General features: G+C 44.1%; 1 protein-coding gene across 1 annotated transcript; it reads right to left on the bottom strand.

Annotated features, from left to right (window-relative positions):
* Positions 1-737: 737 nt before the first annotated feature.
* ACOT12 (acyl-CoA thioesterase 12) lies at positions 738-24,406 on the bottom strand. Its single transcript, XM_079333346.1, has 15 exons — positions 24,257-24,406; positions 21,658-21,727; positions 18,448-18,508; positions 17,412-17,513; positions 15,343-15,475; positions 12,465-12,615; positions 9,701-9,820; positions 8,958-9,108; positions 7,811-7,866; positions 7,391-7,451; positions 6,142-6,225; positions 4,257-4,390; positions 3,236-3,364; positions 2,162-2,288; positions 738-1,399 (listed from the first exon to the last, which is right to left on the bottom strand). Exons 1-15 carry the CDS (start codon positions 24,363-24,365, stop codon positions 1,265-1,267), a joined length of 1,623 nt encoding a protein of 540 aa, XP_079189472.1. The 5' UTR covers positions 24,366-24,406; the 3' UTR covers positions 738-1,264.
* Positions 24,407-24,660: the final 254 nt, after the last annotated feature.

Here is a 24,660-nt window from a genome sequence, read left to right as displayed (position 1 = left end):
CACCTTGGTGCCTTCTGTGCTCTGGAGGGGGCTGCCCGTGCTCCCAGAGCGAGGTGCTGCATGTCATCCACCTGAGGGAAATGCTGATGCAGGTTCAGATCTGGGTCTGTGGTCCCTGCTGCTGACCAGAGGCCAGGAGCCGTGTTCTTCCCTGCACTCCTGGGGAGGCACAGCCCGCTGGAGCAGCTCGGCAGGCAGAGCTGTGCCAGACTGAGCCGGGCCAGGGGAGAGGTGACACCCCCAGGGCTCCCCTCGGTGCCTCCCCTGCCACAGTTCTCACCTGCACACTGTGCTGGGGGGTTCTGCAGCCTGCACATCCCTGCAGCAGCTCTGCTCTGGCTGCTGGGCCAGCTGAAGGTGTGCCCAGTGGGAATTGTGCACCCCATGAGCTCTCACCCTGGCAGTGGTGACACTGCAGTGACACTGAGTGTGGCAGTGCTGCAGCTCTTGTGCTTTGCTCCCCTCACCCCCAGGTCCTCTCCAGGATCCAGAAGGCTCTGAACAGATCTCTGAGTTCAAACAGGAGCAGCAAACAAAGCAGACAGCCCAGCAGAGCCCCTGGAGCTGTCCCCTCCAGGGCACTGTTTGCTGGTGAGGAGCATCCAGGAGTTGCTCCAGTGGCACAGCTGGCACAGAGGCTGGAGCTCACAGCTCTCCTGCAGGACCCACCAGCACTGCAGGCATCCTTCTACACCCCCAAAATCCTGTAATGAAACCCGTGGAGAGCCTGTAACCTCGGAACAATAATTTATTGGGAGCCACAGATAAACACACAAGTACTAAAGCACACACTAATTTACAAGGGCTGAAATCAGTTTATAAATAATGGGTGTGCAAGGACCTGCACGGGCAGGTTAGAGCACTGGCAAAGCTACTTGGTAGCCCTGTTTCTGCAGATTACAAGTGTTTTAAAACTGCCTGGATGCCACTCTGTTCAATGTAGCATTAAAACAGTGAAATAGTCTTATGAACTACAGCTCTACTGAGCCAAGTTCTGCCTCCATTTATATAAAATTCATTAATGCAATCAGAAGCAGAATCTGTTCCTTAATCTTTTTTAAATTAAAGATTGAATTTAGAGCCTAAGGCCTAAGCTTGGTTTGATAGAAAATGCTTGCACCAGGTATTTTCAGGCTGAAGCCCAATACTGACTACATGATCTGAAGCAAGTAACCTACAGAAGAATGATCGACACCCTTGCAGGAATTTAAACCAGAACTGCTTGATAATCTTCAGATGTCCCTTCAGAAATCTGTTTTTAACTTCAGCACTCGCTGTCTTTCAGCTCTAAGAACTTTATACATTCCATAGCAGTGTCTTCAATGGATTTTGATGAGCCAGTAAGATTTGCAGCTAAGTAAGGCATAACTCCTGATGTCACTTGATTGAAGTAACACACCTGTTTGAACAAAAGTAAATTAAACAAAAAGCCTCTGGATTGCAACTTAGCCATTTTTTTTGCAGAGCGTGGATGAGTACCACAGTTTTTATGGATGTGAATAGAAGCACACAGTGCTTCTGAAACTGAAGGCAATAATTTTGCAAGAAGCATGCCTTTTTTACAGCACTCCAGTGATCTGGGTGTCCTCGCTGCTCTCAGATCCTCCAGCATCTGCAGGTAAATGTACAGAGCAGCGCGGCAAGAAACACTGTATAACATGTTAAATATGTGTGCTTTGTGAGCAAAGCTGTTCCCTGAAAAAAGGAACTGCAGCTACCAAGAGCTGTTGAAAGTTTTCAAAAATGTCTTTTCTTAAATGGCAAAGTTTTAGCCTTCCCCTGGCATGGGTCCAGAGATGGGAATCAGATTGTGTGATTTCTGGCATATGGAAGTTCAAGTGAGAGATTTAATTTGAACTAATTCCTTGGCCTTTGTAGTCAGTGAAAAGAGAGAGACAGCACCAGAGACCAGTACTGCACTTTGTCTAGAGGTGTACTTTAGGACTCAGTGACCCTGGAGGGGCAGGGCAGCCTCCAGTGCTTGGTCTGGAGCTCATTTCTAACAGTCAGGTTGGACAAGACAGACTCCACACACCCAGACTGAACTTTTTTGGGAGGTGCTTTGCTTTCCCTTTGCAGACTGTCAGCTCAGGTGAGGTGAGAGCCCCAGGGCAGGGGGCACAGGGCAGGGGGCACAGCTGGGCCCTGCAGGGCTACTCACAGTGCAGGAGCTGGTGCTGTTGCTGTAGATCTGGAAGCCAGCACAGAGGATTTCACTCCTGCAGAACTGCGGGCTCGGGGGCATCGCCTTGAGGGTCACTGATCTCACAGCCACGGTGTAGGGCTCCCTGCAGGGCAGGGACAAGCATCACACCCCTCCTCTTGCTAGAAACACTCAGGGAAGTGACCACAACGTGCCATTTCCACAGGAGGGAGAGGAGCTGGTTCAAAGCCTGGGCCCTGCTGAGCCTCAGTGAGGCTTCAGCACAGACTCCAGTCCAGGAGATCTCTGTGGCAGACACAGAACAATTCCCCACCTTTTCTTTTTAATTCACCCTGCTCTCCTCAGCCCACCTTTACAGCATCAGGGAACAGCCCTTACCCAGAGGGTCCATAGTGTGGCACAGTGAAAGTATCCAAACTCACTGAATCCCCTCATGGAGGGGGAAACCAGCACAGTACAGGACACTGTCTTTAGTGCTAACTTGAAGAATTACTGAATGTGAGAAGACAAACAGGATGAAGAAATGTAACAGACACCAAAAGATTCAATTTGCGCATGTTTCACTATGTGGGAACAAAAGGAAATCTAATAAAAAATAATAAAACTTTAAAAAGCGGGGTATGTTAAAATGAGCAAGGGACTTGGCAGAATGTACAGATACAATAAATATGTGAAGTTGCAAGCACTTCCTTGACTAAGTAAAAACTCTAATTACATGGGATGGGGGTACAAAGTCAATTCAAACAAATGAAAAACAAACTCCCAGCTGGGTGCTTCAGCCCACTGACAGGCTCTCTGGGACATGTTTTTTTCCCCATTTGCCCATTTGAAATTCTGGCCTATTGGCCCACTTCCAAAGAGTCATATCAAAGAATCCATACTGGACCATGCTAAAAATTTGTGATGATCTGGATTTATTTCATTGCAATGCAAATCAGGCATCAACACAGGAATCTCACTCCTAAGAAAATAAGGTGCCATCTCTGTCATCCAGTGGCAGGTCAAGGTGACCAGACTGTGCCCACGAAGTCTGGAGTTAGAATCCAGTGTTAAAGTTATTGCCATACTCACTGTGGCCTGCAGGGCTGCCTTTGGGACACCAGGATCACAAAGTCTCTGGCCTGGTGGCCTGTCATGGGGGCAGAAGTGACGTGGTAGATCTTCTCCTCCTCACTCACAGCCTGCAGGACCTCGCACGTCCTGTGGAGACATTTAACACACACATTTAACAGCAGCTCCTTCAACAAACTCAGGGCAAATGGGCTCCATCCTGACACTGAACCTTTGATTTTCAGGTTTCAGCAGCATGGCAGCAAGACTGAGAAATTCAGGTTTTCTGCAGCACCTCATCAGCAGTACTTGTTTAGGTTTTGTTTGTTACAAGCTGTAAACTCAGTAGAGTTTGCAGATTTTCAAGTATCCCTAAGGAGCAACTTCCACCCTCCTGTAAAAATCTTTCAGGATGGAATAACTAAGTGAAAATGCTTCACTAAATCAAGTTGGTATAATTTCAATTCAGCTGTCTCTAATGACTACTCTGCACCATACAAGGTACACAAAAAACCTCAAACCTTTCAGAGCCATTCCAAAAACAGTTTCCAATCATACAGGCTTTCAAACATGTTATCTTTCTGAAAATATGCATTTTGAAGGACTTCAGTTCTTAATTTCTTGCTTTGACTGTGAAACTGACCATCAGTATCCCTAACAGCACAAACATGAAGGAATCCAGGTTTTCCTCGATTTTTAAAACTAGCACACAGAACGTATCCACCTCAGTTCTTACTTTTAACTTTCTTTTTTACTTGTTTGGAGTTTTTGTCAGTTAACATACACATGTCTAGGATTGGAACTGTGCTCATTTCAGATAAAGATGCCCTGTCTCCTATCCCTCTCTTTTGACAAAATTTTGGAACCAGACTAACCCCAAACCAAATTTTTAGCTTCTACAGTAGAAAAAGCAAAACCCATACTTTGACTAATGAATGTTTGATGTTCAAAAATTCTTTCAAGCCTTTCTTGCTAAGGGGGCAGGGAGGTGGCAGCACATCACGAGTGTGTGTGCCAGAGCAGAGGAGTCTCAGGGGCTCACTGGAAGTGTCTGTCCCAGCGCTGGCGGAGGCTGAAGTCGGACAGGAGCGAGAAGGCGACGTGGGATGGGACCTTCACCTGCATCTCCACCTTGAATGACAGCACAGCTCCCTCCTCGTGGGTCCAGATCTTTACCTGGGAAGAACAAACAAACAAGACAGCATGTGTTACAAGCAAAGAATGATTGCTGTAAACGTTTAGATGCATAAATGTTACCCCTTTGGGAGTTGAGCGATTTTCTCAGGAGTTCCTGGAAAATGCCACATGCCTTTGTCCAGGAAAATCAGCCACACCTTGGCCTAGCCCTCCTGCCCCTGGAGCATCCCAGCACCAACCTTTCCAAAATATCTTCCTTTTTCTCCCTTGCTCTTCTGTGAAGCAGAGCACTCAGAACTAACTTTAAATCATAGTTTTGCATCTTTTGTCCCACACCTGTACTATCTTACCTTGATTATTTTGGGTCTATTTCTACTCATAGGCCTAAATCCAAACACAGAGATTTTAAAAGGAATAACCTGTACATAACAATGGACACACAAGAGAAGGGTTTGGCACTTCCCACAAGCCCCTTACAATGGAAGAAGATGGGTACAACAGAATGTTTAGAGTTAGAGGATTTTATTTCCAAATTCACATGCTTTTTTGCTTCTCCAATCTTGAGAAGTTTAACAGATTTTCAAGTGATGAAAATTTCCTAAGGTTCATCATCATTGTTGAGATTTTGTTTGGTTTGTTTCAGTTTCTTTTTTCTGCATCAAAAATGAACAATCTTTTCACTATCGACACAGATTTTGTATTTCTCTGAATTGGGTTCTCTCCTTTATCTTGGAAGAGGAAATAAACTCCAACACAATCCAGCAAACACCTTGCTGAAGTCAAGTTTGGTGTAAAATTAAATGCTTAAGAGCTTTAAAAACCATTTATAGGAGGTCTGCATCAATATTCTTCTGTGGCACAGAACAGAAATCACTTTGTTTTGGGAGTCTTCTAGACTTGACAAATCACAAAACAAAGCAGGAGGTGCAGCAGTCAAAACACCTCTCACCAAGTGAGCATTAGCAAGGCTGGATTATCTCTACAGCCTTACAGGTCTTGTGGTTTTGTGTCAAAGACATCAGAGTGCCATTTTTTACCTCCAAAAACTGTCAGTCAGCTTGGGGTCATTCCAGCTGCAGGGAAAAGGGAACAAATCCTCTGCACTTCAGGGTCATTCCCCCTTGTGCTGTCCCTCTCCAGACTTCTTGTAGTGCCCTTTTAGGTACTGGGAGGTGCTTCAAGGTCTCCCCAATGCCTTCTCTTCCCCAGGATGAACAACCCCAGTTGTTCTCTCTGCCTGTCTCCCCCAGCTGGATCCAGCTTGCTTTTCCCAGCACCAATGTTGTCTGCTGTTTATCTGGCACAGCAGTGTTCACTGAAAGTCTTTTAACCACTGGAACAACCTACAAAGGCACTGGTAGTTTTGCCATCACTGGAATTCCTTATGATTTGCATCTGCTCTTACTCAAGTATCTTGCTGTCTACATGCAAGAGTCACTAAGCACTGTTTCATAGCCTGTGATGCACAGGAGGTCAGAATAAAATAATGCAAGTATTTTTTATTGTCCCAAAACACCTCTGGATTGACTTGATCCAACTGGCAGTCACTACCCACATTTCAGAAACAGCCTTGGCAGATGCCTGATGTCTCTCCACTGTCTAGAAAACATGCATTGAAACAGAGTTAACACCAGGTTTTCCCTTGACTTTCTTCTGCTTTTCCTAGCAGCATCTTCCTCTGCTAGACCTGGTTTACACAAGTTCCTCACTGATTTTGGGCTTATAACACCAGTTCACAAACAGGGAAGTGCTTTGCTTTCGGATTTCTGTAATTTCTTTCCTGCACTTACATTATCCAGAGTCTTGGTTATGTCCCATCCTGGTTTTCTTGCCAGGTGTGTCAGTGCAGCTATGTTGCTGTAACTCAAATATGCCTGAAAAACAAGATACATTTCTGAAAATGGAGGGGTAAAAGTATGTATTCCACTGAACATTGCAGAAATGAGCTGTTCTTTTTTCTATCATTGTGCTGCAACTGAAAACAAATGTTTATTTTCCTTACAAGTGAACACACACTTCAGTAGCTTCTGAATTAAAACACTTCCAGTGGCTTCCTGATGCACTCAATGGCTGTTGGCAAAACAATCTTAATTAAAGGACAACAAAACACTATTTTCAGTTTTTCCAGTTATAAAGCTGTGAAGAACAACTTTGGCCACCAGGGAGACAATACAGATAACCTCTCAGACCACTGAATTTATGGTTTTGTCCATCTTCCTCTTAAGTAATTAGAATCTACTCGAAAATTAACCTCTTACTTGCTACCAAGCTGGGTCCATCTTAGCAATTCCTTTACACAGCAGGCTCACAGCAAAGAAACTGCAAATATATCCATTCTTTATGTTTGGCTGCAGTGGATGGAAGTGCATATTTACATTTATTGTTTTGCAGAAAAAAAAAATCTGCATTGGCCACAAAAACTGGACACTGAAACAACATTTAGCTTATCTACAAATCCATCTAAGTTCAGGTTCAACACCATTCACTGCAAGACACAGGAACAGTCAATGGTGCCTCCTGTCCAAACCAGAGACACTTGGTGTAGGGAATCTGGGAATGAACATGATTTCACCTCTCTTTCCACAGAAACAAAGTTTTAGAGTTTCATCTCTCTGTTGCTATCTCTTCCCCCCACTTTTAGCATTTGCTAGATGGTTTCCTCACTGCAATTTTTCAGACATTCCATGCTGGATAAAGACAAAGAACAAAACCCTAAACTACTTCCTCTGCAGGAGAATTCAGCTTTTATAACAGTTGGGGACACTGAGGTATAAACCTGCATGAGACCTTGAGGGACCACTTGCATGCACCTGTTTTAAAGACATGTTTTTATTATTTGTATTGAACTTATTCTTACATCAATAGTGAATCATATGCTCTCTCTTTCTAGAAGAGGAATTTCACTCTGTTACACGTCCATCCATTCCTCATGACTGCCACAACACTTCAGAGGTTCAACCTGTACTGCCACAGCCTGGATAGCTGCTTCACACACCCCAAAAATGTACCAACACAGCTCTTTGTGCACCTACAGATTACCTGGTTGCTTGTCTCCCAAGCATCAGAGGGCTTGTCTCCTTTAGCAGATAGCATGCATTTTCTAAAACATAATTAAAAAGAGACATAGTAGCAAAAATTCGTTCTTTACATGTCTGTGTATGCTAGGAAAAATCACTTTCTATAGGCCTAAGTGTCTTCTAAATGCAGGTACTTTATCAATTTTTTTATTGCAATAACTGCTTTTTCTTTCTGAGAAAGAAAGTGAAACAAAATAACCTCTAGAGCAAAGTAATTTTGAGATAAGTAGCCTCTAATAATTTCAGTGTCACTGAAACAAAATTACTTGTAAATGTAAGCCATATAGGAGTCATATATGTGTTAGGTAGAGTTCAGTTATTTTATTTAGAGGATTATAAAATTAAGTTTTCAAAATCAAGACCTGCCATGGCCCAGCTGTACCTGGTGAGTCGAATCCTCCTCCGGGCAATAGCTCCATGGTACCTCCTCACATCATCCTGCATGAAAAGTGAACCAGAGAGCAACACATCTCATTATTTTAGAACAAAACAAACAACTAAAAATTATTTATTATAGATGGGTAAAGGTCAGAGCAGTAATACAATTAAAGAGTAATACTTTGTGCAATGTTTTTTCCACAGGCTAACCCAAGTAAACTGGTGGTTTACTTTATGCCTTAGCAATATAGAAACAATTTGAAATAAACCATTATGATACAGGAGTTGTATCATTATAGCATCCTCCTAGTGTTTTTGGTCTCTGCAGCTGGGCAGAGTACCACACACATTCAGATCTTTCCAAATGTGCCACCCACCAAATAAACTCTTAACCCAATTTATCATCCTCTGGTGTTCAAGGCACAAAGAAAAATTTTATTTTTCAACGTCAGTTTCTCCTCTTGGGATAGCCTGCAATGGGCAGTAGTGAAACTTACTGCCCAGATGAGTACTTAAGACATCTTGATTTCTTTGCCTAGTTCACATCCTATAAAAAACAAGGTCCCTGATGTTAAAACATAATTTTATTTCTGCGGACTGTGACAACTGGCTCTCTAAAATTCTTGTAACTAGAGCAGGAAAATTAGTGACAGGTGTCACCACAGCAAATAATTCAACAATAGCGTTCAAAGTGTTTCAAGTGTTTCATGAACCACTTTCAGGGAATCACAAACAGATCTCCATGTCAAAGGAACTGAAAAGCCCACCCACATCATGGCATTTGATTCACACAGACTTCTTCATTCACTCTATTCCTCATCTTTGTTAAGAGTTTATAGAAACAGTTATTCACTGAATTCTTATACATTTCATCTACAGTCAGTGGAACTGGCACAAGATCTAGACAAGTGGAAAACTCTCTAAACACATCAGCTTCTTCTCTGCCCATCAGCCACAGAATCTCTAGTCATGAGGACCCTCCACTGAGCCTCTCAGTTTTGGAAGACTGAAGCTAACAATAACAAACTCTCACTCGAGGGCAAACACTTCATTTGGAGCTGTCCTCTCCTGCCAGAAGATGCACTGCAGTGCCCTGCTTGCTCCTTGCTTCCCAGCCAGGCTGTGGGGAGCACCCTGCTCTGAGAACTCACCTGTGTCGTGGGCTTGACCCTGGGGAAGGTGAGCAGCTCCCCTTTGTCATTCACAGCACTAAAAATGAGGAATGCACTGTTGATGTGCCGTGGCTGGTCCTTGATCCACTCCTCACAGTTGTAAGCCTCAACACGGACACCAACCTCCACACTGAAAGGGAAGTTCAGATAAATCACTGAACTGCTACAGGTGATGCAGAAGACATGCTGAAAAGGACTGCAGTGCCTCCAGGTGTGCAGGAAGCCTGACTCAAACACCTTCTGTAGCACAGAAAATCAGTTACTCAGTCTGGACAGACACAGTTCTGAAATAAAATAAACTATGGCAGTAGCTAAATAGCATTAGCAAAAATGAGCAATAAATAGAATCCAGATCTGTCAACAAATGCCCAGATGGGAAGATCCTGGCAAGAAGCTGGCATTCTCTGAAAAATCAGATTTCTGGGAGCAACTCAGCACTTGAAAATCCCTGAATTTCAGAGGAATATTTGTTATCTGCATTTGCAGGAATGGGACAAATAATCTTTAAACTGGAAGTCAGAGAATATTTTCTTTAAAAACTTCCTCTGATAAAAGTGAAACAAAGAAAAGGCACATACAGACAGTTAGAGATATAGATACATCCCTGAAAGTCACACCTGAAAAACAGTAATTCACAAATGCAAATCCTACTGATGAAACCTGGAACACAGAGTGTAGGCTGGTGCTGGAGATGCCAAGGGAGACAAGATGAGGAGCTTTACCTGTTGTGGAAAGTGTTGTTGACAATGGCATTGAAGACCAGGCGGTCCCCCACGAAGGATGGCCCCCAGAACTTGAACATGTTAACAGACTTCAGGATGGGGTGTGAGTGACACAGGCGGCTGAAACAGAAAGCCAGAGAGAGCAGATCACACAGCTGTGCTGGAAGCACAACCAGGGTGGCTGACTACAGAAACGGGGTTTGCAGGGCCTGGAAGGTGACTAAATTACACAGATCTACCCTGTGTTAGCCTGTTCAGCTCCAAGAGCATGGAACTCAAGCTTCAGCCTTCATAATACCACTTACATCATGCTGTTTCATTTCCAACACATTTTACAAACACCAATTAGTTCTCACTGCTTGAGACTGCCCTCTCTTAAAGCCAGACCATGAATCCCTTACCTACAGAGTAACCACTTACCTCACAGTTTCATTAATTTCTGCAGGTGAGCAGGCTCCTGAGCAGTGCAAAAATGCCAGACCTTAAAGCCTTTAAACAATTAAAGGAAACGTGAGCAGAAAAGCTGAGAACCAGGGACAGTGTCCAAGCAATGTCATGCCAGTTTATTTAGTCTTAATATCTGTACTTTTGGCTTGTTTTTAGATGCTCTCTGCTAGTGTGATATGAAATGAGAATTAAAAAAACCATCAGCTACCAGATGCAGTCTGTGCAAATAGAATCTCATTTCCAAGCTCTCTGGAGCAGGCAAAAATGAAGTTTCTTCATCAGTTCTGCATGCAAAGCCCCTCACTTCTACTGGGATGTCTGTGCATCACAGGAAGAGGGGACAATATCCAGCACATGCCATTTATTTTTAGCCTCTGAAGCAACACACTGCTGTCAGTAAGGAGCCCATGTGCACATCTAGGATAGACTGTTCCACGGTGAAGTTTTCTACATTTGAAAATACAGTTCTGTAGCACTCCTAGCTTTTAACTCAACTGCATTTTGAAAACTAATGTACCAGTGTTGTTAAATGCACACAATTATCTGCAGCTAATTAACTGACTGGTACATCTCTTCAATAGTCTAATACATTTGGATTGCTTGGTAATTAAATTAAAATAATTTGCTCTTCTGATTTAAAATGCTAAGCGTTGATTTTATTTACAATGTTCACTCTAAAGATGCAAACACAATAAGGATGAGGAGAGGAACAAACCAGAAATCAGGTTTAAATATTCATTTCTTCCTGGAAAAGTATACCCTGAATGCTTTTATTGCAAATGTAAGGAATAAGAAAGTATTCATCAAATTCAGGTTAATATTACTAATATTCAAATGGTGTTATTCCTATGTGCAAGATTTTCATGTATTGGCCAGCCAAAAAAAGGCAGTGAGGACATAAGAAGGAGAGTGAGTAACCTTTAAAATGCCTGTAGAAATTTATTTTTCCAGGGTTATCCCTCCTCTTCTGTTCCTCCATCACAGCCTGTGGCCATAGAAACTCTCACCTGGCACCTTCAAAGGTGGGGTCTAACTCTGAGTGGCCTCATGAAGGGTTCACAGTGAGAGTAGTTTTATTTCTCCAGCAAAAACTACAACATCTCTGTTTTCAACCAGCCTCTGACACCAGTTATTATTCCTGAAATTTCCAACATGAGTAATAATGTCTGACATTAATTAGTTCAAAGACAACTTGTTCAATACTCCATTTGCTGATGTTCCCCTTCCTTTTTTAAATCTAAATGTGCATCACATTAGGTAAAACTTATCAGATGAAAACAAGAAAATATTCTGAGTCATATTATGGCAAAAATCTGCAACAGTCCCTTCAAACCACTGGAATTGCACACAGGGGTAAGGTCAGTGCACTCTGATGTTACTAAAACAAGTTGTTTATCCAACCACTACAGAAAATCTGTTGTTATCAGTACAACCACTGGCTACAAATCAAAACCGTATGAATAATGAATGGAGAAGTCATTTAATTATTAAAGATAAAAAGGGAGAACATATCTAACGTCCCTGCAGTGAATTAGGTCACTCAGTATGCAAGGAGAATTCAGAGTGAAACTTGAGTGCTGCTTACAAAGAAGCTTTGTACAGTGTCCAGGAACAGGAAGGGAGACAAACAACAGTTTGACTCCAGGGAAGAGGAATTAAATGATTATGTGCCTGGGTCACACTGGCAAGCAGCATCACAAAACATACTTTGTTCTTTTTACCTGAAGATTCCCAAGCTCTTTAAACTGCTAAAATTGTTGCAAGCCATAGGACGTGCAACTCAGGGGCACTGAAAGGTCAAGTGACTTGCTGAGGGTTGTGCATCCATTCTGTGCACACACCAACAAAACAGAATCTGTTTGTGTGGATCCTCTTTCTCTGACTGATTTTCTTCTGGCATCATGAATATCTGCAGGCTGTTTATTTTTGGATGTCACTTGATACAGGGCCAGCATTGGTTTTACCCTGATTAAACAACTAACTTTGTTTTTAAAACACTGCACCAAGCACAAGGAGGGCAGGTGTCTGTTCCTGTATCCAATGCTGGCTTTCTGCAAAGATTCCCAGGAAGGCATGACAGCCTCTTTTGCCTTAGGGTCTGTATGTGGAACAGAATAATGTCTGAGTCTCAGTGGCATGGCATGCTGTGGGAGATGCACCACGTAAATAGTTCAAAGGCCTCCTGTAATGTGAGGAGGAAGAAAAGTCACAAGGGGTTGGGTCTATATTCCTCATAAAACAAATCCTTGTGAAACCTTTAAGATTAAAAGCACATCCATTTAGAACCACACGCAGAGACAATGCTGTAGGGAAGTACCTTGCTGAAATACTTGCCACTGTCTGCATCCAAGCCATGATCTGGCCACCAAAAGTGTTTCCATGATGGTTTGCATGAGGAGGCAGGACAAGCTCAGTGCTCTGTACGTGAGTATGTTCAGTTGAAACTGCATCCTTCTCTTCACAAGTGTCTGAAACACAGCACCAATGTATCAATGAATGCTTTCAGACTAAAAAAAGCCCAGTGAAGAGAGCAGTTTGCTTCAGACTCAGTGAAAAGAAAAACAGAAAGGCACAGAAGAGCCTTGTGGTTTGCAAGGGAAGAAACAAGAGGCTGAACATTTGCTGTGTTCTGCAGGAGCTGCTGCTGCTGCCAGCCCTCAGTGCATGCTCACATCCCTGTGTCAGGGGCAGTCCCTGTGTCCCTGTGTCCCTCTGTCAGGAGCAGTTCCTGTGTCCCTGTGTCCCTCTGTCAGGGGCTGTTCCTGTGTCCCTGTGTCAGGAGCAGTTCCTGTGTCCCTGTGTCCCTGTGTCAGGAGCAGTTCCTGTGTCCCTGTGTCCCTGTGTCCCTGTGTCAGGAGCAGTTCCTGTGTCCCTGTGTCCCTCTGTCAGGAGCAGTTCCTGTGTCCCTGTGTCCCTCTGTCAGGGGCTCTTCCTGTGTCCCTGTGTCCCTGTGTCAGGAGCAGTTCCTGTGTCCCTGTGTCCCTGTGTCCCTGTGTCAGGAGCAGTTCCTGTGTCCCTGTGTCCCTCTGTCAGGAGCAGTTCCTGTGTCCCTGTGTCCCTGTGTCAGGAGCAGTTCCTGTGTCCCTGTGTCCCTGTGTCCCTGTGTCCCTGGGTCAGGAGCAGTTCCTGTGTCCCTGTGTCCCTCTGTCAGGAGCAGTTCCTGTGTCCCTGTGTCAGGAGCAGTTCCTGTGTCCCTGTGTCCCTGTGTCCCTGGGTCAGGAGCAGTTCCTGTGTCCCTGTGTCCCTCTGTCAGGAGCAGTTCCTGTGTCCCTGTGTCCCTCTGTCAGGAGCAGTTCCTGTGTCCCTGTGTCCCTGTGTCCCTCTGTCAGGAGCAGTTCCTGTGTCCCTGTGTCCCTCTGTCAGGGGCTGTTCCTGTGTCCCTCTGTCAGGAGCAGTTCCTGTGTCCCTGTGTCCCTCTGTCAGGAGCAGTTCCTGTGTCCCTGTGTCCCTCTGTCAGGGGCTGTTCCTGTGTCCCTGTGTCCCTGTGTCAGGGGCTGTTCCTGTGTCCCTGGGTCAGGAGCAGTTCCTGTGTCCCTGTGTCCCTGGGTCAGGAGCAGTTCCTGTGTCCCTGTGTCCCTCTGTCAGGGGCTGTTCCCGTGTCCCCGTGTCAGGGGCTGTTCCTGTGTCCCTGTCCCCATGTCAGGGCCAGCAGCAGCCAAAGCCCCACCATGTGCTGTTCAGGGTGCTCAGGGCTGCCAGCACAGCCCCATCAGGAGCTGTCAGAGCAGCTCAGCACCAACCCAAATGTCTGTCAAAGGCTTTGTACTGTGTGTGAGGGGCACCTGTACAGATGTGCTTAATTAAGGTTAGAGCAGGACACGATTATTTCATCTTGCTACAAATTTTGTGATTGCCTAAGACAATATCAAACAGAGAAGACAAATGAGGATCTGGACCAGTGATCACCTTGCACTACCTGAGCATTTCTGATGTCACTTTCAGGGTTTAGCCATGCATCCTCACTCTAATCTCAATTATTTTCGGTGATGTTTCTCAGCAAAAGATTTAGGCATGAGATTACATCAAGTAATTCTAAAAGTGGCTATCTGTGCTAGAAGCTGCTTGACCTGAATGGTACTTTTGACTTATGCCATAATTAACCAACTTTGTGATTATGTAAGCATGTGGAAACATATGACTAACCTGTACTTTGGACCCACTTAAGGTGCTCCCTAAGATGCACTCACCCAATAAACCTCACTTTCAGGGTATGATTTGTACATGTGTTGCTACCTAGCAGTCTTTACACACAATGTTCTCTCTTCTCCCACTCTGCTTGTTCTGTCTCCTTAAGGAGGTGAGTTAGTGCTACAATAATATCCTTGAAATAAGTTTCCAGGAAAGGCAGTGAAGACAAAACCCATTGACCTCTGATTTGTCACTCAGGTTATTAAACTCTACCCTGTGAGACAGTTGCCATGAAGATAAATAGCTTGTTTTCTTGTACCAAACAAGACTCTTCAGTTCTGTGAAGTCTTACTAAATCGTTAAGGCTTGATCTTTGTTTATAACAGGTTTAATCTCTCCTCAGCAAAGCCACATAATGCCTGTAATTTATACATGGAGCTACAGCTCAGATTTTCCAAATACCAGCATATTTTCTTAACTGCTCTGAGTAATTTCTTTTGTGTGGGAACAGAACAACTTTTGAGCACAACTTTCGTTAAGAACAGAAATTACTACCATAAATAAGGAAGAACCTGTTTCTTTGCTCAGCTTTTCTAACTTTTTTACCTGTTATGACCTCCATGTAATGAAACTTCTGCTTGTTGGGAATCATCTTGGGGCATAAACATAGTTCTTACTTTGCTTTCTGGCAAAGACATGGCCATAAGCCTGAGTGAATTTCATGCTTCTGTCTACATCACAACTGGTGTCACAGAAGTTCACTGCTGTAATTCAGAGCTCTGTGTGACCTGTGAAACCTCACACACGTGAAGATCTGTATTTCACACCTATATAATGCAAATATTGGCCTTCAACCCTGCATTTTTAAATCTGTAATTTGTGAGAGACAAAGACATACCATTCTATTAGAATAACTGCCTAACATGCCTCTGGCACCTCTAACCACAAATCTGCCACAGACATTTCTACCTCACACAACCCCAGGGAGATGTTTCATCTGCTTCCTTCCTTCCTTCCTTCCAGCTGCCCATAAGTGTTCCACCTTCTGTGGTGAGTACAGAAATCACCTTCCTTGTTGCTCTCCTGCATTAGCTTCTGAAACACCTGGACATAGCCCAGGCGGATCCTTCTCCTCTCAATAGCCAGGCTGTGCTCCAGGTGATCTTCTGCAGACAGCAGCTCCACAGGTTTTAACTCAACCTGTGCAAATGGAGAGGAAAACAACACAACAGCTCTGAATTTCACAATCCTAACAAAGTGCACTTTGAACTTAAAATGGCATCAGCATTTTCTACAACTTTTTTGCTATCAGTTGTCCAAGATGACAAGTTTATTAATACAACAAGCGCAGAGTCTAAAGCTCATGAGATTCTGTGTTATCCTTTCAGAATTATTTATTAAAACTCAGTGACAAACTGCTTTCAGCTTTTAAATACAAACATCAATGAGAGCACACAGTGTTCATTTAGGAAAAATGAACACTAAGACAGTTCTCATTTAAGGAAAATTTAAAAAATAAAGAGAGGAAAAGATGAGCTTAATATGAATGTTTGAGGATGGAATTTTTGAACCAGAAAAATAATTCCTTTGACTGGTCAGTGGTGTCAATTCAAATTCCTGTATATGTCAGTTCAATGACAAACTGCATCCAAACTTGTACTAGCTTAAGAAAATTACTACATTTGGATAATTACAGCACAACAGCACAGGTGTCACTGAGCAATCACTTGTCAGATTTGTCTAGAAGACCTAGCCTCAGAAATGTTAAAATAATTCACAAAGCAAAATTCAACATTTTGTGTCTTGCAGTGTTGCCACTGATGTTTGTCAATTTTTGACTCTTCCCTATAACCCTCTTGCAGATTCATTGCCTCCTTTCTAGTCCTTTCCAAAAGCTTCCTAGATTTTCCCAGATGGCCCAGTTAGAAAATTAAGATGGTAGGTATATTGAGATTCTCTCTGTACAGTTTTAAAAACAGTTGTTCGGAAAAGTGGATTTGAAAAAATTATTTTTCAATGTCTCTGAGACTTTAGTTTGTGATGGAATTTGAACTGAACTCTCAAACTCCCTCTGGGACATTCCCGTCTTAAGCCTAATCTTAGTTAATCATCACCAATTTAATCCCAAATTAATCTCCCCAGAAATGTGGGCAAAAGGTAAACAGGTTGATGTTATGAGTATGATATCAAACAAACAACTCTTACTTGATACTATTTTAGTGCTGTTAGGGTAGCAATTTAGCCACTGGCCTTTCAGAGACAAGAGCTGGGCTTTAGTTTTAGTAAACTGCTGCAGTCTGTTTCTTGTCCAAACTGTGCCATATCCTCACAAAGCAGTAGTGCTTGGATGTATTAATTGCTCATGGGATGACTCTGCCAGTCTCTAGTGGATGTTTAGCAGCCAGATGTGCTGTCATTAACACATTCAGTGACACAGGAGAGTCAGATCCATGATGCTACTCACAATCAAAAAAGTAGAATTTCACATGTAAAGGAGTTTATTAAGAGAGCCTGAGGAGTGTTTGGCCTTCCTCACAAGAAAACTGTAAAAGGCAGTGCCTGCCTGGCACAGTAATGTGAAGGGCAATGGTACCATGACTGATTTCCAAACACCTCCAGAGACCCAAACACTGGGGAGAGGAAACAGCCCTGGCGTGAAAACTAATCAACATAAATGGCTTCCAATTTAGATTGGAAGTGAGCTTAAAAATAATGTATTCTGTCTGAACAACCTCCCCAAGAGGGGAAGTGAAGGATAAAAAATCCCATCCTGCAATCAACTTCTGAAAAGAAGAGAGACTCACAAGGATCCCTCTTCCACTGCTTGCCTCTGTCAATATTGTAGCCCTCACAAAGACCCCACTTCTGTAATGAACAAAGTGCAAAAGGAAATAATAATAATAATAATAATAATAATAATAATAATAATAATAACAACAACAACCTAACCATTTCACAGCACCAAACTGGGGAAAAAAAACCCCCAAAATTCTGTCTTACAAAGTCTGGACTTTATGCTTTTTTCCTGTAATTGATCAGAATAAACAGTGTTTCTGCTGTGTTTCACAACTGGAAAAGCTGGGTCATTTCACAGAAACTCAGTCACTCAAAGCTTAGGAGAAAACAGGAAAAATACCTTTCCAGCACCAACTGGTTTGGCCACATATGTTGCATATGCCACACTCACAATCTTTTCAGCATTAGTCAAAACATCCTGTACTGTGACCTTGATGCCAACCTACAAGGAAGAAGGTGGTGGAGGAAGGAGACAAAAAAGGTGTTTACATCATTGTCAACTGATTTGAGACAAAACAATGCAGCTTTTATCAGGCCCTTACACCTAAAAGGACAAAAGGTAAAAAAAACTTCTCTAATCACTCATACATCTCTGGTCATCATATTAACACAGCTCTGAAAGGTTTTTTAGTACAGAACTTTTATGTTTGTTTAGCATCACTTATAGGCTAAAATGACAAAACTTTTAGATGTAATTTTATGGATATTTCCTTCAATTTACTTCTGTGGCATTTGGAATCCCCATCTGAATCAGTTTCTAAGATCTGTACATGCAAAAAAACGTGTGCTTAGAGGTGCAAGGCACAATGAAACACTTGAATGTGGAACACTGTATTTGATCTTGTGGCATAGGCCTGACATACATCAAAATTCTGATTTTTCCTGATTTTCAGAAGCTTTTGGAATACATTACCTGGGAGATGTATCACTTCCATTAATAATAATGGGAATTGGACACAAAAAGCACCCCCAAAGTTCAGTTCTGATTTGAAGTGACTGGGCAAGGCATTGCCTGCTTACTACAGTATGAAGATTAAGATCATGTGTACACCTGAGATACACTCATTTGTATCAGAAGTTTTAAAAATGCTTTGAACTCCACCTGTTCAGTGGATCTGGCCTGGACCAACACCACCTACCCTATTCTGCCCACTACACCTGCCAAATGCTTTAATTTTTTTGGGTCCAGTTGCTACTCTGACATGGATTATTTTATGGGAAACACACAATTGTAACACCCTGAAAGCAGTGCCATTAGACAGTGTTATTGTTCAGATATCTGCAACAAATAAAGACCCAGGCTGTGTTTCTCTGCTGCTCCCACCTCTGCTCTACTCCTTAAATATCTTTAGAAAAAAAGAGTGATGATCTCTTACCTCCATGCTAGTTTTGAATGCTCTGTTCACCTTTGTTCTGATGGCAATAATTTGTCCAACCCTGTTAGGAAGAGTAAGACCTTATAGCATACAAACATGCAGCTTTGTAAGGGCCTGAATCTGCCTCTGTGTACTCCTGAAAGTAGTGAATAATATCTCATTAATCAATCTGTGTCTTTCACACTGCACTGAAAATTCACTGAAAGAAAGTGAATTTTTCACTGTTTTCAGTTTAACACTGTTATTCACCAGTCAGATTGGTCATTTACAGCCACTCAGAGATCTGCATAGCCTTAATGGTAACATTCCTTCTCTCTGCTGGTGTCTGTATGACAGCAGGTGTGCTCCAGGTACACCCAGAAATTTTGGCTTTTGCTTGAAAGCACATCCTGCACTGAAACACGGAGTACATGTAGCTGCAAAAGCACTGAGACACTCCACATGCACCTCTGGCATACAGGTATGTGCACAAGAGGAGACAGTCCCAGGACAAAAAGTGCTCTTGTTCATCTTTAAAGGATGGGAAAGAGTTTGTGTTCCAAGCCTTGGCCAAGAACAGGACTGCCTGTCCCTTCTGTGCTAACATTATGCCTCTGAAAACTACTCTTCCCCATTTGCCTACAAAATATCTAAATAGAATTTTTTACTTTATTTTCTAGTGTGATTTCATCATATTATGTACAATTTTCATTATTTGTTTTATTTGTATTTGCATTATTTGTTTTCATCGCTTCATTTATTTTATTATTTATTCTATTTTAAATCATCTTTGTTATATCATCAAAGCAAATTTAAACGATCTCTCCTTCTGGAATTCCTAAATGCTCCAGGAGCAAACTTTGTTTCCAAACCCCTCCAATCCCAACCCTAAGCTGTGCTGAGAGGGTGGAAGGAAGGCAGTTTGCCCTCAAGTTTTCCCATTGAGCAGGAATCAAAAGGACACAATGTGCAGGGTGTCAGGCCACTGCCTCCAGGGAATTCACACTGAGCTACAAATGCTGAAAAGCAGTCCTGGGGCAAGCAAAGTGGAGCTAATTACAGCCAAGACTGAAGTAAAATTTAACTCAGAGCACTGGGGTACTGACAAAACACTTTCAGCAAAGGATTTTGCAGTTATTGCCCCAGTTTATTTAAAATAATAATGATAATAATAATAATAATGGCTTCCTAACTTAGATGAATGAAGCTTTGACATTTCAAGGTAAAGGCTTACCTAAATTGCTTATTCCACTGCAGAACTAGAATGGGAAATAGGAAACAGGAAACCTGTTCCTTCACAGGACCTGACAGGAACAACAAACTACTCAACAATTTTCTCTCTCCTGTTCACACCCAAGAACTGAGGTGGAATCCTTTGGGTGGTGGCAGGGGAAATGGTCAGTGGGAAGAACTGACCATCTGCAGGGGCACAGCCCTCTTCAGCTTCTGCAGAAGATGCTCAGAGGCAGTTTGTGCATTGTTCATTGCAAAGGAAAAACTGTTAAGGCAATTGCTCTCAAGTTCACAGCTAAGGGAGCCACCAGGTGCCTTCCAGATAGGGAGTGTTCAGATCTACAGATAAGCAGGGACAGAAGTCACACAGCACCACACTTCCACTTAAAACTGTCAGAAACTTGCTGAATGAACTGATTGTGATTCACATACAGAACACTAATAAAATCTAAATAAATGTAATTTAAAATCAGTACAACTGAACTGCTGTGCATTACAAGAAAAGGAAGAGGTTATCATGGTATAAAACTAAGTTTTGAACTGTATAGATTTGTGACAATTTCTGTTTACATCTCAGCTGAAATAAGCACAGCAGACTTAATCCTTGCAGAAGATTTAGTAATCTGTTTTAGGTAAATAAACCTTACAGTAAGTAATTTAAAAACCATCTTATTAATTTATCAGAAAGAGCAGCAAGAACTCTTATTTATGCAAGATTAATTAGATGTGGCAAAATTTAGGAAATTGCACAGTAAGCTATAAGAAGGACGTTAGGGATGACCTGACAGAGAGAAATAATTTCTTAAATGATTTCTTTCAGTTACAAGATTTGTACCCAAAATTTGTGTTACAAATTGAACATTGGTATTACAAGTGAAAGAGGAACTAGAAACATTTGGAAACAAATTTGGAAGGAAAAGTATTTTCATGATATTCCAGAAACTCTGTTCTGCTCTCAAGAAACAGGACAGAAAAGTGCTCTGAAGATACTAAATCTGAACTATTACACCTGAAAGGGAAACATTACCCTGACTTTGATTAATTTTCACAGGCAGGATTTTTTTCTAAGGACAAAATTAAAAATATAGAGCAATTCCAGGCAGGACCAACACTTCAATATTGTGAAACAGACCAAGAAATTCTCTTCTGAGTTCTAGATTCATTAGAATTACATTCTCTTTGCCACTGGTTCTAGTTCCTACTCTAATGGACAGTGTCAAGTCTGAGTGGGTGCTTATTTTACACTCATGCCATGAAGAGGTTTAAACTGACAAACTAAGCTGTGTCTCTGGCAGCCAGTGGTGCTTTGCTCACAGCCACAGTAACTGCATCTGCACTGCTCTGTGCTGCCAGGTCTATCCCATCTAACCTCTCATTAATTCCCAGACTGCACCGTGCACAACCACACAAGGTCATGGCTTTAGGTTTCTGTAAAGATACAGTTTAGGAATAAAGGTCCCATTTCCTCCTAGAGTGTTTTTTATCCCACTGAAAAGTATGAAAAATGGTTACAACAAATTCAGTCCTGTGTTATCCTGTAAACCCACTTGATTCAATGATCAGTGAATGTAAAACATTCCTCTTTTTTCTAAAAGAGCTGAAAGAAAAAGATGTTAAGAAGTGAACCAAATGAGAACTTGCAACAATAAAAACACTAATAGCAGTAAGTTTTATAGGTGTGTATTCATTATTTAACAGAGATAACCCATGGCCTGCAGCCATTCACCAGAGCCAGAGAGCACTGGGCCATCAGTTTATCACCAGGCATCTCGATTGCCAGGTCCAGGTAGCAACACTTCATTTCTGCCCTCTGGAATGGATCTGCTCTCTGGGTGGGTCAGGCTATCACAGGTAAAAAACCAATTTTGAGACTTAGCCCTGTGTCTGTGGTGAGTCCACGGGTCTGCTATCTCCCATTTTATAATGCCTGGGTTTATCTCTGCCAAACAAGAATCTCCAGAAGGAAAACATCTGACTGCAGTCAGCTGGTTTGTGTACCTGGCAGCCTCTTCAAACTGAATGTCATCCATGGACGCTGTCACGCAGGACACCCCAGCATGTTTCTCAGCTTCAAAAGAGACACAGGGGCACACAGTTACCACTCTGCACCTGCAGGGAGCTATTCACCTGTGGGCTGGAGCCTGACACAGGGGCTGCACGCAGCAGATCCTGCTTCCTCCTGTGAACACCATAATGCAACTCTGCACTGCGCCCCTTAGGAAAAAACAAAGCTGAATAAGATTAAAGTTAACATTTTTTATCGTGATTTTGGTGTAAAGGGTGATCATATTTATGGGTAACATCATAGAGATGAGACTAGATGACAGCAACTATCTCATTCAGTTTGAAAACCTCTATCTAAAGTCTTTTTCTAAAAATTAGCATTCTGGTAAGAGAGCCCTAACAAGCACTTTGAAAGAAAGAGCCACAAAGTGTTAGCAAGCTCAAAGAAAGCTCATCATTCTCCCTCAAAACATGACAGAGAGCATCAGCTAGGGCAATCCAGTGGGGAAGTTTTATGTCATCTGAGGATTCTGAGATACAGGAGAAAAACCTGATTAGTGGTAGGTAAAAATCTTAGGTTATTAGTTCATTCACAACAGTGGACAGCAGCTAAGTACTTGTCCTTAGTGCTGCACCAAAAATGGAGGAATTATATAAAAATAAAGACAAGATTTTAAAAATTCAAAACCAGAATTTGCCTGCTGTGAAATATTTTTACCCAAATTTGAATTGTTGTTCATCTTCCTGGGATGCATTTGGCTGTGAAAAAGAAGGCACGCTTTTTGTATTAATTATGAAAGCTAATCTGGAAAAGGCAAATATTTAATTTACTGTTAATATTTAATCACCTGATGGTTTTTATAGCAAGTTATTATGATATATTATTTATTTGACCATAGCACCTAGAGCTTCCAGTCAAAAGGTAGATCTCCGGTGAAGTAGGAGCTGTATAAACACAGAGAACCTCTGCTCCGAAGTCCTGAGTGACAGAGGCAAGACAGGGAACCTGGAAAATAGCACTGCACAGAACGCAGCTCTCACTCCCAAACAGCTCCATAATTTTAGTGAGCATCACAAGTGGTGCTCAGAGAAATCAGAGGCTCTCTATCAATACCTGAATAGTTCCATCTGAAAATACAAGGGGAAACCGCAGTCCCTTTTCAAAAAGCACTGCTGAGAGTTAAAACACTGAAGGGCTGAAACGGAATCACTCCCCCAGGAACCTGAAAGAAGAGGGTCCGGGGTGTCGGTGTGAGCCCCGCTCGGGCAGAGTGCGGTCACCGCGCCGGGAACGGGCACCCCAGCACCCGGCACCCCGAAAAGAGCCACGGCACCCCGGAAAGAGCCACGGCACCCCGAAAAGAGCCACGGCACCCCGGCAGGAGCCACGGCACCCCGAAAAGCGCCACGGCACCCCGGAAAGAGCCACGGCACCCCGAAAAGAGCCACGGCACCCCGGCAGGAGCCACGGAGCGCCGCCAGCCCCCTTAGGGCTGCTGGTGCGAGCACCGGGAGCGCAGCTCGCTGCCAGGATCTCGCCGTGCTTCCCCTGCCGCCCGCGCTCACAAGTCACTTCTACAAGTTACAGGAGGGGGTTTTAGAAGCTTTCTAAGCCGGGATACAGTCAGGCGCGGAGTTGGTTGGATTTGTGACTGTTCCACAGAATCCCAAAATAGTTAGCGCTGGAAGGGTCCTGCGGAGACCATTTAGTCCAATCCCCTGCCAAGGCAGTGGCACTTTTCCTTCTTTTTTGGCACACGTGTACCAATAGTCTTAAATTAGTAGTTTTCTTCCTTCTCTAACTTATCTTTTCCCACCTCTTTTCTTCCCTTCTGCTGCTCCTTTTTAAAATTCTCCTCATCCTCACATTCCCATTGCCTTCCTCGCTCTCCGGAGCCATCTGACGCCTCGCCCTCGTGGTGTCTGCTCCTAACCGGACCCCAAATCTCCTGGGCTCCTTGAGACACGTGGAGCTGCTGGAGCGGGGCCAGCGAAGGCTCCGGGAGTGTCTGGGGGACTGGAGCATCCTCCTCACCAGGAGCTGGGTGTGCTCAGAGGTGGGCGAGACGGGAATGTCCTTGTACAAACAGCCAGAGAGTGTCAGGCGAGGAGCAGGCTCTGCTCGGCTGCCCAGCAATGTGACATGAGGCAATGATGCCAGGAAGCTCCACCTGGACATGGAGCTGGGTCAGGGGGATGTCAGGCTGGATTTTGGGAGAGGTTTCTTCCCCCTGAAGGGTCGTGGGGCACAGCCCAGGCTGCCAGAGCTCCAGGAGCGCTTGGACACCGCTCCCAGCGGTGCACAGGGTGGGAATCTGGGGTGTCTGTGCAGGGCCAGGGGCCGGACTGGGGGATCCCTGTGGGGTGTTCAGTGATTCCATGATGAAGAACTCCAGCGAGCTCAGACTGCCCAGAGAGGGTGAGCAGCGGAGCTCCCGGGCCCGTCCAGCAGAGTCTGTACATATCCCTGCTCTGGGGTGACCCCGAGAAGGGACAGCATGGCGAGTGCGGCCCCTTCCACCCTGCCCCACTCACCCTGTGCCCCGGCGCGCCTCCAGAGCCCTCTCTCCCTCCGCCGCCCCCTGCCCTGTACCTGCGAGGCAGGCGGCGGCGTCCATCCATCGCAGCAGCGGCCCCGCGCCCAGCTCGCCGCGGGGCCCGGCGTGGGCCGGCAGCACGGCTTGGCACATGCACACCGCCATGGGCGAGCGCTGCCCCGCTCCGCCGGCACCGCGGCCAGCGCCCGCCGCCGCCTGCGCCTCAGCGGGGCGGGACCGGCCCGCCCGCCCGCCATGGGCGGAACGGCCCGGCCGGCCGAGCCGGCCTAGCGCGGGGCGGGACGGTTGAGGGGAAACGGGGAGAGGGCTGGGGGATGAGGGGAGATGGGAATGCCATGAGGGAAGGGGAGCCCGGGCTGAGGGGAAAGGGCGTTCGGGGTGAGGGGAGAGGGAGACTGGGATGAGGGGAGAGGGAGCCCGCCATGAGGGGATGAGGGGA

The sequence above is a fragment of the Erithacus rubecula genome (assembly GCF_903797595.1).
Source record: "Erithacus rubecula genome assembly, contig: scaffold_96_arrow_ctg1, whole genome shotgun sequence".
Lineage (NCBI taxonomy): Eukaryota > Metazoa > Chordata > Aves > Passeriformes > Muscicapidae > Erithacus > Erithacus rubecula.
The sequence above is the reverse complement of the archived record's forward strand: the minus strand, read 5'-3'. Positions and strand labels throughout refer to the sequence as shown.

What these genes read in the sequence shown, in the direction of transcription:
- ACOT12 (XM_079333346.1), bottom strand. Translation starts at nt 24,365, where the DNA reads ATGGCGGTGTGCATGTGCCAAGCCGTGCTGCCGGCCCACGCCGGGCCC. An exon ending in CATTCAAAACTAGCATGGAG is followed by an intron (nt 17,514 to 18,447) that starts GTAAGAGATCAT and finishes TCTTCCTTGTAG; the next exon opens with GTTGGCATCAAGGTCACAGT. An exon ending in AACAACACTTTCCACAACAG is followed by an intron (nt 9,109 to 9,700) that starts GTAAAGCTCCTC and finishes CTTCCCTTTCAG; the next exon opens with TGTGGAGGTTGGTGTCCGTG.